At 40.1% G+C, this 12,658-nt stretch overlaps 1 protein-coding gene across 1 annotated transcript in view; it reads right to left on the bottom strand.

Annotated features, from left to right (window-relative positions):
• ADAMTS16 (ADAM metallopeptidase with thrombospondin type 1 motif 16) overlaps positions 1–12,658 on the bottom strand; it is a 366,708-nt gene that overhangs the window by 216,557 nt on the left and 137,493 nt on the right. Inside the window, exons 8-9 of the mRNA XM_044295482.1 lie at positions 4,117–4,270; positions 1,184–1,279 (exon numbers count right to left, since the gene is read on the bottom strand). Coding sequence (XP_044151417.1) covers positions 1,184–1,279; positions 4,117–4,270 — 250 coding nt within the window. The remainder of the gene's footprint in view (positions 1–1,183; positions 1,280–4,116; positions 4,271–12,658) is intronic.

Below are 12,658 nucleotides of genomic sequence, written 5' to 3'. Positions count from 1 at the left end.
AGCTGCGGTTTTATTTCCGTCATGGGATGTGGAGCAAGGCGGATCCATCATGACCCACAATGCAAGTTAATGAGGACGAATTTGTTTAACTCTGACACAATAGTAAACGGATCCGTCCCCCATTGACTTTCAATGGAGTTCATGATGGATCCGTCTTAGCCATGTTAAAGATAATACAACCGGATCCGTTCATAACGGATGCAGAAAGTTGTATTATCAGTAACCGAAGTGTTTTTCTGAGCCCTGACGAATTTAGCAAAAACGCTAGTGTGTAAGTAACCTTAAGAGTTGTTCCCCTCATGCACGAGGGGAATTTATGAGAGAGGCGGATAATAGTAGATCACAAGAAGAATAAAGAAGTTGGTTATAGACGCATTTTGAGATAAATCCTTAAGCTGGCCATAAAGCTATGTCCAGCATCCTTTGTTCAGCCTATCATGTACATTTCAATGGAGAAAAAAGAAAAGCGAATGAGAAGCCAGGGAAATCCAGAACACTAAATTCTTGTTTTTGCACCTTAGCAGAAGGGTATTGTGCATTATTTCCACTTGGTCTATCGAATGGGCATAATTACAGATATGTGCCTACTGTGGCTGCTGGTTGTCAGAGTAGGTGCTTAACCTTGGCCAGGGTATTTAGATAAAAGGATAGAGTAATGAACTGTATTTTTACCTAAAAGATGGAAAGTCTTGCTACAGCTCTAGTCTGTGGTAGCATTTGATATCAGAGTAGGTGATTTATTGATTTCTAACTGGTATTAATTTTTTTTATAAGAATGTGTTATAGAAATCTTGTAGAGAGGCACCTCAACTGGACAAATAGATATTTTTACCTAATTAAGCTATATGTTGCTGTAAGGTTAGTAGAGCATATCTGAAAGAATCAATGATACAAGTCATTGAGAGGATTTGAGAAAAGTTTACAGACTCCGAGAACAGCATTCTTCTCACATCAAGTGCCCCTTTGACCTTTTCTGAGGCCGAATTTTCGGTACAATTAAGAAACCTTTAGAGATGTATAATATTATACAGATAGTGACACAATATACATATAGTAGAGACATTAAGTATTTAAGCGTGAAAGAAAACAAGTCATTTCCCAACACTCGTTTCACAGAACATTTTCTCATGTTATTCATTTTTATACTGACAGCTAAGACTGCATAAGACTACAATCTCCTTACCATATCATGCCCACATGTTGTGCCTTCTGCTGCTGGCATAAATTTTGTCTCACATTTTCTTCCAATTCTGTGACACCAAAGTGCTTTACAGATATCCTATATTGAAAAGAGAGAGCTAAGTATACAGTCCATATACGAATAAATATATTTAAAGGGAGCAAGTCAGTTCAGGAAGTTTTGCTTTTCTTAAAAATATTGTAATAAATGTACCGTATTTTTCGCCGTATAAGACGCAAAAGTTGGGGGAAAATAGCAGTGCGTCTTATACGGCGAATGTAGCTGATTTTGCCCAGGTTTCAATGATGCACCCGCCGCGATGCAGCGCGGCGGGTGTATCAGCTGTGGGGGAGGAGGGGCTGGGGGCGGCATCTGCATTTATAATGACAGCGGGGCCCGTGCAGTGACTGTATTCTACTACACGGGCCCCTCTTACTGTATAATCATATCCCTAATAGTTAATTGTTGTGTGCATGTAAAAGCATAATGAGCGTTAATGAGCGCTGTGTATTACTTACAATTAGAAGCGCTCGCCGTTTGGAGCAGAGAGTAGAGAGGAGGGAGGAGGCAGGCCGGGAGGACGGGCGCTGGCAGTGTGAGTCATACGTCACGCACCTGCGCCGCCCACTTTATGAATGAAGCAGGCGGCGTGGGCGCATGACGTATGACTCACACTGCCAGCGCCCGTCCTCCCGGCCTGCCTCCTCCCTCCTCTCTGCGCCGAACGGCGAGCGCTTCTAATTGTAAGTAATACACGGCGCTCATTAACGCTCATTATGCTTTTACATGCATACAACAATTAACTATTAGGGATATGATTATACAGTAAGCGGGGCCCGTGTAGTAGAATACAGTCACTGCACTGGCCCCGCTGTCATTATAAATGCAGATGCGACCCCCGCCCCCATTATAAAAGCAGATGCGACCCCCACACTTATGGAGGGGATCTGTGGATGACACAGAGCATAAGATGCTATATATGTGTCATCCACAGATCCCCCCATAACTGTCATACACAGATCCTCATCCTCATAACAGTGCCATCCAGAGAGGATCCCCCATAAGTGTCACCCACAGATCCCCCATAACAGTGTGTCACCCACAGATCCCCCATAACAGTGCGTCACTCACAGATCCCCCATAACAGTGTGTCACTCACAGATCCCCCATAACAGTGCGTCACCGACAGATCCCCCATAACAGTGCGTCATCCACAGATCCCCCATAACAGTGCGTCATCCACAGATCCCCCATAACAGTGCGTCATCCTCAGATCCCCCATAACAGTGCGTCATCCTCAGATCCCCCATAACAGTGCGTCATCCACAGATCCCCCATAACAGTGCGTCACTCACAGATCCTCCATAATAGTGCGTCACCCACAGACCACAATTAGTTCAAAAACCACCAAAAGCACACCTTTTGGTTAAAAATATTTTTTTTCTTATTTTCCTCCTCAAAAACCTAGGTGCGGTGCGTATTATAGGGCGAAAAATACGGTATATATTTTAAAGCATGCTGCTAGTTTACAACATGGCTGTTCTGTGAAATGGCAAAAAAAAAAAAAAAAAAAAAAAAAAAAAAATGGCACCTAATTTACTTCACTTTTCATGGCAAATTGATGATCATTTTTGTCAGCTAAGGACTTGTTAAAAACTGTGTTGGATGCTTCTTTCGTGGCCTCCATCGCAGACTCTGTAAAAAACAGCAGAGAGAAAAGTCCTGCATGCAGGACTTTTTCTCTACAAAAAATGGACTCCTGGACAGAAAAAGAATGGACCCCATCATAGTCAGTGGGATCTGTTTGGCACTGTTCGAGTCAGATATGTGCTGAATCTGCCAATTATATTATTTTCATTGTTCTGCTCCTATCGCTGAGCAGAACAACATAAATCAATAGCACAAACATGGAAGATGCCTAAGCACATTAATTTGTCAGTTAAGTGTACGGGGTGGATTTTAGAATGTGCACCACCACTCCACCCCTGACCCTGGAAATTTAGCATGACTGCTGTTAGATGTAACATCATTTACAGAATTTTCCCCTGTCCTCCCCATTCTTTATAAATCCCTAGTATTCTTAATTGTAACACATTTTCATAATCAAATATCTAATGTACACACATACAGTTCTCAGTGCAGGGTCATGTGGCTACCATACCATGTATTTTTTATACTGATATAGTAATTTTGTTTGCAAAGATATACATCTATTCAATTCAACCGATTCTCCTGCAGTATTCATCCAGAAGTAGATTAAAAACACATCAGGAAGAAACAAATTTTCCCTTTCATAGGAAAAAGAATCTGATATGGAGCTTCTGGATCAACAGCCCATCTAAAGTATCTAGTACCCATGACCTGTATTATTATTGTTATACTCAAGAAAGTCACTAAGTTCTTTTTAACCCTTTTCAATGCATTGACACTGACAACTTATAGCTTTTACAGTAAAAAAAACCTCTTCTACATCAGTGGAGAACCCTTCTATCTTTTAGAGGTTGTGGATGCTGTGTTGTTACAATTAAATCAGTTCTGAACTATCCTGTGTAGTTGTAGGGTCCACTGCCTTCTTCAGCACCAACCCTAGCTCAGTCCACCTACCTTAATAAGGGCTATCTGACCTAGCAACAGATGACCCCAATGATTGGAAACTATCAAAAATGCTGTCTATAGTTTCTGTGCCACTGCTTAGTTCCTAGTCATTTCCAATGCACACCAGAAGTGGCTTGGTCCTATAATTACAGTCACGGGCTAGAACAGAACATTACAAGTAGTGGTGTGCCATTCTAGCTCATATGACTACTGAGACCAGTAACTGGCAACAGCGGTCATGGGACCAATCCACTTCCAAACTGATGGGGAACTGAAGCAGCCAGAAATGGGGCAGTGGCACTGTGGACATATACATGGATGTATATATTCTATTTCCGTGCCTTTTTAAAGTCCAGCATACAGAGCTTGGCCTTCTCTCCAAACTGCCACTTGCACTGTGTGTTGGCATCATACAATTCTCCTGGAAGCTTTTCAGGATATTTATATTCCTTCCCAGGCTTAGGAACATCAGCAAGGCAAATGGCTTGAGAAGAGCTGTAAGACAAAACAGTCAACATTGCAACAGATTTCTCTAGTGAAAACACGTTAATTTTCTATATATTGTGTAATACTACATAAAAACAAAACTGAGAATCTCAGACTAATAACTTCAGTAGAGACAAATCAGTGACTCAAATTTTTCAGTCCCTAATCAATTTGTCCTGAACCAGATCACCCTCTAGTCCAGCATGTTTAAAAACACACCACATCTTCGTACGTGTTATGCTTTTTCATATTACAAAGTTTCAAAATATTGCCCCTTATTGAAGGCTGAAACACACATGGTGTTAAAAATGAATGCTCACATATCTCCGTACACATAACTACAAGTATGGAGATATGTTATCAGTATCATAACGCAAGAAAAACTATACATACAAGGTATAGCTGGATTTGTACTGACCCGTAAAATGAAAGTAACTGGTCAGCTTTATCGCACATTGAACGTAAAAAAATATATAACTATAAAACTGTGGTAGTATTGCTTTTTTTTCAATTCCACTCCATTTGGAATTATTTTCCTGCTTCCCACTACATCATATGCAATATTAAATGGTGGAGTTGGAAAGTACAACTTGTCCCACAAAAAACAGGCCCTCATACATCTATGTGAACAGAAAAATAAAAAAGTTTTGGCTCTGTGAAGGCAGGGAGCACAAAATGGAAACACAAAAACAAAAAAACAAAACTCTGGGGTAGATAGGGTTAATAGATTAGCAGAGAGGAGTGGCAACTGCGATGGTGGTGACAGCAGCAACCATATGGTACATGTTGGCAGACAGCTGTTGTGGTATGATGGGGCACAATCAGTAAGGTCAGATCTATTCATCAGTCTCAGCCAGAGGAGTGTGAAGATCCTCCGGAATTCAGGCATGGTGCTGTCACTGCCTGCCCTGTGAGAGATCTGAGAAGATCGGATAGACTTGCAGCACGTGAGTCTATCTAACAGGTCTTTCTGTGTTTCCTTTCTGTTTGTTGTTGTGGGCTGGATCCCACCTCTCCACAGGTCCTGCTCGTTAGCCATTTAACCCCTTTAGTTCACAGCCTTATTTCACCTTAAGGACCAGGCCATTTTTTGCAAATCTGACCAGTGTCATTTTAAGTGGTAATAACTTTAAAACGCTTTGACTTATCCAGGCCATTCTGAGATATTTTTTTCATCACATATTTTACTCCATTTTACCAGTGTCATCAAGTACTACAATTTTTTTTTTTAATTGCTAATTTCAAGTTTCAATTTCTCTACTTCTATAATACATAATAATACCTCCAAAAATAGGTATTACTTATCATTCCCAAAATGATCCAAACATGAAGTAGACATATGGGGAATGTAATTTTATTTTTTGGGGATGTTACAAGGCTTAGAAGTTAAGAAGCAAATCTTGAAATTTTTCAGAAATTTTCAAAAACCCAATTTTTAGGGACCAGTTCAGGTCTGAAGTCACTTTGCAAGGCTTACATAATAGAAACCACCCAAAAATGACCCCATTCTAGAAACTACACCCCTCAAAGTATTCAAAACTGATTTTACAAACTTTTTTAACCCTTTAGGTGTTCCACATTAATTAATGGAAAATAGAGATACAATTTCAGAATTTCACTTTTTTGGTAGATTTTCCATTTTAATATTTTTTTTTCCACTTACAAAGCAAGGGTTAACAACCAAACCAAACTCAATATTTATGGCTGGACAGTTTTTTTTTTTTTTTACACTATGTCCCATTTGATGCACCCCTAGAGTAGAAACTGCCTAAAAATGACCCCATCTAAGAAACTACAGCCCTCAAGGTATTAAAAACTGATTTTACAAACATCGTTAACCCTTTAGGTGTTCCACAAGAGTTATTGGTAAATGGAGATGAAATTTCCAAATTAAAATTTTTGGGCAAATTTTCCATTTTAATCCATTTTTTCCAGTAACAAAGCAAGGGTTAACAGCCAAAACAAACTCAATATTTATGGCCCTTATTCTGTAGTTTACAGAAACACCCCATATGTGGTCGTAAACTGCTGTACGGGCACACGGCATGGCGCAGAAGGAAAGGAATGCCATACGGTTTTTGGAAGGCAGATTTTGCTGGACTGTTTTTTTTTTTTTTTACACCATGTCCCATTTGAAGCCCCCCTGATGCACCCCAAAAGTAGAAACTCCCCAAAAGTTACCCCATTTTAGAAACTACGGGATAGGATGGAAGTTTTGTTGGTACTAGTTTAGGGTACATATTACATATTATTTTTTGGTTGCTCTACATTACACTTTTTGTGAGGCAAGGTAACAAGAAATAGCTGTTTTGGCACCAATACCTAATAAGTATACTTTTTTTTTATTTATGTAAGTTTTACACAATGATTTTTTTTTTTTTTTGAAACAAAAAAAATAATCATGTTTTAGTGTTTCCATAGTCTGAGAGCCATAATTTTTTTCCGTTTTTGGGCGATTACCTTGGGTAGGGTATGATTTTTGCGGGATGATATGACGGTTTTATTGGCACTATTTTGGGGTGCGTGTGACTTTTTGATCGCTTGCTATTACACTTTTTGTGATGTAAGGTGACAACAATAGCTTTTTTTTACACCGTTTTAATTAAATTTTTTTACGGTATTCACCTGAAGGGTTAGGTCATGTGATATTTTTATAGAACAAGTTATTATGGACGCTGCGATACCTGATATGTATACTTTTTTTTATTTATGTAAGTTTTACACAATGATTTCATTTTTGAAGCAAAAAAAAATCATGTTTTAGTGTCTCCATATTCTGAGAGCCATAGTTTTTGGGCGATTATCTTAGGTAGGGCCTCATCTTTTGTGGGATGAGATGACGGTTTGATTGGAATTATTTTGGGGTGCATATGACTTTTTAATCGCTTGCTGTTGTACTTTTTGTGATGTAAGGTGACCAAAGAATTGTTTATTTAGCACAGTTTTTATTTTTAATTTTTTACAGTGTTCATCTGAGGGGTTAGGTCATGTGATATGTTTATAGAGCCGGTCTATACGGACACTGAGACACCTAATATGTATACTCCCCCCCCCCCCCCCCCCCCTATTTATTACCATGTATTTTTTTTTTACCTTATTTGGGGAAAATTACCTTTTTTTTATTTTTACTTGAAACCTAAAATTTTTGGGGGGAAAACTTTATTTTTTCCACTTTTTTTGTCCCACTTTGGGACTTGAACTTTTAGGGGGCTAATCCCTTTACAATGCATTCCAATACTTCTGCATTGGCTGTATGAGTAATACAGTGAGTATTACTCATACAGCTTCCGGCCTGTGAGATCCAGGGGGCTGGATCCCACAGGCTCATCACCGGAAGGCAGCACAATGCCTTCCTTAGGCAGCGCAATGCCTTCCATGCCATTGGGTCCTCCCTACAGCTGCACAGGGACCCGATGACACCGCCGATCGCCGCCGCAAACCGCAGGTCTGAATTGACCTGCGGTTTGCGGCGATCACCGACACGGGGGGTCATGGGACCCCCCCGCGCATTTAGCCAAGGTGCCTGCTCAATGATTTGAGCAGGCACCGGGTTCCGATCACCGCCCGCCCGCCGGGCGGCGGTGATCGGAAATACACATGATGTTCCAGTACGTCAAGTGTCCTTAGGTACCAGGACAACATGCCGTACCGGTACGTCATGTGTCCTGAAGAGGTTAAGAGGCTCTCTGGAGTTCCCTCTGGAGTTCTATACTGGTTGTTTGTGGATCCTCTACTTCCCGCTCGTCTCAAGCCAAGTCCTCCTGTTTTCTCCTTTGTGCATGTATTGCTGCTAGGTCTCAGGGAGACGCTGGTCCCTTCACGGTGGAAGGTACCAGCTGTCTCATTCCCCTCTCCCTAAGTTAGGGTTTGCTACAGTGTCAGCAGGGTTTTTGTTCCAGCGTATGAGTTCGTTCACCATCAGGACTTGCTTATACTGTCAACAGTCAGGGAAAGGCTCAGGGATTGTTAGGCGGTTACCATTCCCTCTTCCATAGCTTTGGGGCCTGGTCTGTTTAACTGTTGTTGTTTGTTTTCTTGGTGTTTCTCTTATCCCCACTTGCCGTGACAGGTGCATTTTGACAAAAGGGATGCTTTGGACACTGGCAGAGTACAACTTGGTCCGTTTGGTGCTGAAAATCCTCTCTAAAATGACACTGGAGGCTGGGCACTACAGAATACAGAGAGCATACTGGCTCCATTATGTTGAGGAAACTGAACTGGCTGCTGTGGCTTCTGCTGCTTGTGTGTGGTGGTGTGAGGTGCATAATTCTGGGAAGGTGGGGGGGCCTCCCTTTCAGACATGCTGGTGGCATTCTTCTGCTTGCCCAAAAAAATGTGGGAAGCTACATACACAGTGTTTCCCAATAATAACGTAATTTGGCCTCCTAATTTTGAGTTAAAATATGTAGATTTTGAATAAAGCTTAACTATAGTGTAAAACACAAGTTGTCAACCTACTACGAGATCCCGCCTCCCCAAAAAAATTAAAAATAAATTTAAACTGTCTGGAGAAGCCCTGTCACAGATTTTACCCTACTACTTACAGTGTTTTCATGCAAAGATTTAAAACACTTCCCTCGGTATTATAAAACATGCATTCCACACTTTGTTCCGCCTACTATTTACTGTATTCACTCAAAATTTTACCCTCTGTATTTTAAAATTTTGGACTACTATTTACGGTGTTTTCACCGAGTTTTAAAATGCTGCCCACTGGATTGAAAAACACGTGTACACTATAAAAACCTCTTGAACTGTTTGAAGATGCTCTGTCCCAGATTTTGGACAATGATTTCCAATGTATGGATATGTCCTGTAAAGTAGTTCAGACTGCTAATTACAGTGTTTCCACAGAGATTTAAAATACTACTCTCTGGATTGTAAAACATGTCTTGTACTGTACACGTTAATTGATATTTTTTGCAAATAAAAATAAAACTGTTGAGCTGTATGGAGATACCCTTTCCCAGATTCCAGACTACTATTTCAGGTTTTTTCACTGATATTTAAAATGCTACCCTCTGGATTGCAAAACACGCATGTACATGTTGCATTGCTATTCTAAAAAAAACTTAAACAAAACAAAAAAACTTCAACTGTTTGGAGATGCTTTGTCTTAGATTTTGGACATGTGTTGTACAGTTGTATTAAGCTTATTCCCCACACCAATACTTGAAAAAAAAAAGCTGTATTTCTGTTTAATAAAAATAAATGTTCTTGTAGACGGCTGCTTCTGAGGTTGTGAAGCAACTGCAGCTGTGTTATAAGGCAGTAACTGAAGCTAGAAGGCACTGCCTGTCCTAGGCACACCCAGTCTCAGCTCCTCACTCCCTGGCTAAAAGCTTCCCTGTCCTTCCCTATTCTACAAAATTTTTCTTCTTTCTAGCCTTTCCCTGAACTGTAAAGTGTGCCCAAGGCAGTTTTCTGTCAGACACTGCATAGACCCAACCACCCTCATTCACAGCCCAACACAGAATGACGTTCTGCTCATTCTGCAAGGACACCTCCCTGCATGCTGCAGCACCGATTGGCTCATCTAGGCTGTCTGTCGGTCTGTGAGCCAATCAGGGTAAGCGCTCTACTCCACTTTCCCTTAGTGTCATGTGAGCATCCTTCTTCCTCCCTCGTGTTTTTTACCACTAACATGTGCAGTAAAATGGTGCTGAGCTCGATTCATCTGAAACTAACCTGAAAAGCTTCAGGTTCGTCTTATGAATACATTTTTTGTTACAAACTGATTCGCTCCTTTCTAATCATCAACAATTTGGGTTGGTCTTATTAACAAACATGGAGATGTTTGATTTTGGGAACCATTCCTAGAATGCAGGAAATGTTCTCTTTAAATTAAAATCATGACCACTTAATCCAGATTTTTGAAGCGTTTTTCTTATGGGCATTTTAATATTTAATTCAGAAGCATAAGTATCAGTATGACCCAATAGTCAGACTTTGATAAAACGTGACACACAAGATAGATCACTTTGGTCAAAGAGTAACTTCAGGACATCTCTACTCAACTACCTGTGTCTTTACCTACCCTCAATTTGCATTTAGCTCTGCACCTCTTCTTCCGCTAGCCATTTGTCTTACGTACTGTACTGTGATCAGTAGTTGAACCTCACTTCTAAGCAGAAGTAGAACCCCTTAACTGCTGATCCCCATATCTCTGTTGCTCTCCCATTCGTTTTACCCATACACATAGTGACCAGCAGGTAATAAAAAGAGCACATAAGTCAGCTGTAGCGCATTGACTTATTAACCATCTGTGGGCAAAAGAGGAAATATTGGAACTCTGGTATGTGACTTTTTGGCAAATTGTGTGACTTTTAGTCTACTACACCACTTTGAAAAGGTGGGATGGGATTAAGGCCAGGTTGCCAGATTAAATCACTTTTAAGTCTTATGTATCTAATGCGACATTCAGAAAAGTCCCAGGGGTACTTTAAAAGATATACTGTAGGTGTATACCACATCGCACTTGCATCAAAGTCATTATTACTGTGCACCATTTCATAAACTAAAGGGAATGTGTCATCAGAAAATTATCTGCTGTTTAAACCACTTTTTATGTTTAACATATAAAGTAAATAATTTTTTATGTTATTTTAAATTTTCCATGTTACTTTTCATATTTAAACTAAAACCAAAAATCCGTCAGTTTATGCACTGGCCACTAAGTTTGATAATAGACACCACTTCTTGGTCTATACTGATCATGTTACTGTCATTCTAATCCTACCTGTAATTATACCATCTTGGTGTATAGATAGGATCCACCATTCACAGTAGGTCAAATCTCATCTATTCTTTCCTTGTACAATGACTGCTTACCAGGTCACAGAGCATGCCCAGAAAACCTCCCCATGTAAGTCAATGAGGTCCCCTCCTGTCTATTGTGTCTATGGCCCATGTGGCTACCATAAAGCAATTTTCTTAATTCCTTCTAAATGCTGTTAAGAATAGCCCAGGCAAGATGGCAGCCCATATAGAATAAAAAATCTGTAATCATAAAATAAAAACATATTAAAAAAGTAGATGTGCTACTATCTGATTTTAACTGGCAGATAAACATTTTGGTGACACATTCACTTACCTCTCCTGCTCCGCCACTGCTCTCCAGGTCCGGGGATATCTCCTGCAGTCAGTCTTCTCTGGGCTTGTGCTGTACTGTGACCTGACTAGGTGCAGCGTCAGGTCATGGTGTGCACACTACGTCCTGACATTGTGAGCAGTCAGGACAGTGCAGCACGGGCCCAGAGAAGAGGTTGCTGAGCTCTATATCATTATTGCATAAGTAAAATAATAGATGACCCAGCACTGGACCTTGGGGTACACCACTTATAACTGGGGGGGGGGGGGGGACTATTGAGAACAGGAATCATTGACCTTTAGGGTCCATTCACATGTCAGTATTTAGTAATTTGCATCTTTGCATTTAGTATGCTGTCCGCATCCGTTGTTCCGTTATGTTATGTGGATCTGCAAAAAAAGAGCTTGTCCTACTACTGTCTGCAAAATGCCGGCCGTGGTCATATTATAGTCAATGGGTCCACAAAAATACGGATGACACGCAGAATGCATCAATATGTCATCCGTTTCCAGGAAATAGAGAAAAAAAAATGTTTTGTACCTTAGCAACATACATTCCTACTTCCATTTTTTTTCCAGAAAAACAAAACGGATGCGGATGTACAATTGGTAAAAAAAAGAAGGTTTTTGAGAAAACGCTGATCCACAAAAAATAGAAATCAGGAAAAGAAAAATACTGACCCTAACTCTCCGGACACGGTCTTTCAGACAGTTGTTAATCCAATGACAAACTGTACTTTCTAAGCCTATAGACCTTATTTTACCTATTAAACATCTATGAGGCACAGTGTTAAATGCCTTTTCAAAATCCAAGAACACTACATCAACAGCCACCCCTCTGTTCAGCCTGATACTCACCTCCTCTTAACCCCTTAAGGACTCAGCTCTATTTCACCTTAAGGACTTGGTCATTTTTTGCAAATCTGACCAGTGTCACTTTAAGTGGTGATAACTTTAAAACGCTTTGACTTATCTAGGCCATTCTTAGATTTTTTTTTCTCGTCACATATTGTACTTCATGACATAAAAATTATTATTATTTTTTTGCATAAAAAAATACGTAATTTACCCAAAATTTTGAAAAATTTGCAAATTTCAAAGTTTCAGAGTTATTGGCAAATGGGGATGAGAATTGAGAATTTCATTTTGTTTGCCTAATTTTCCATTTTAACCAATTTTTTCCACTAACAAAGCAAGGGTTAACAGCCAAACAAGACTGTATCTTTATTGCCCTGACTCTGCTGTTTACAAAAACACCCCATATGTGGCCGTAAACTACTGTACGGCCACACAGCGGGGCGTAGAGTG

Source organism: Bufo gargarizans, chromosome 5 (genome assembly GCF_014858855.1).
Source record: "Bufo gargarizans isolate SCDJY-AF-19 chromosome 5, ASM1485885v1, whole genome shotgun sequence".
Classification (NCBI taxonomy): Eukaryota; Metazoa; Chordata; class Amphibia; order Anura; family Bufonidae; genus Bufo; species Bufo gargarizans.
This window is presented reverse-complemented; position numbering and strand designations above follow the sequence as displayed.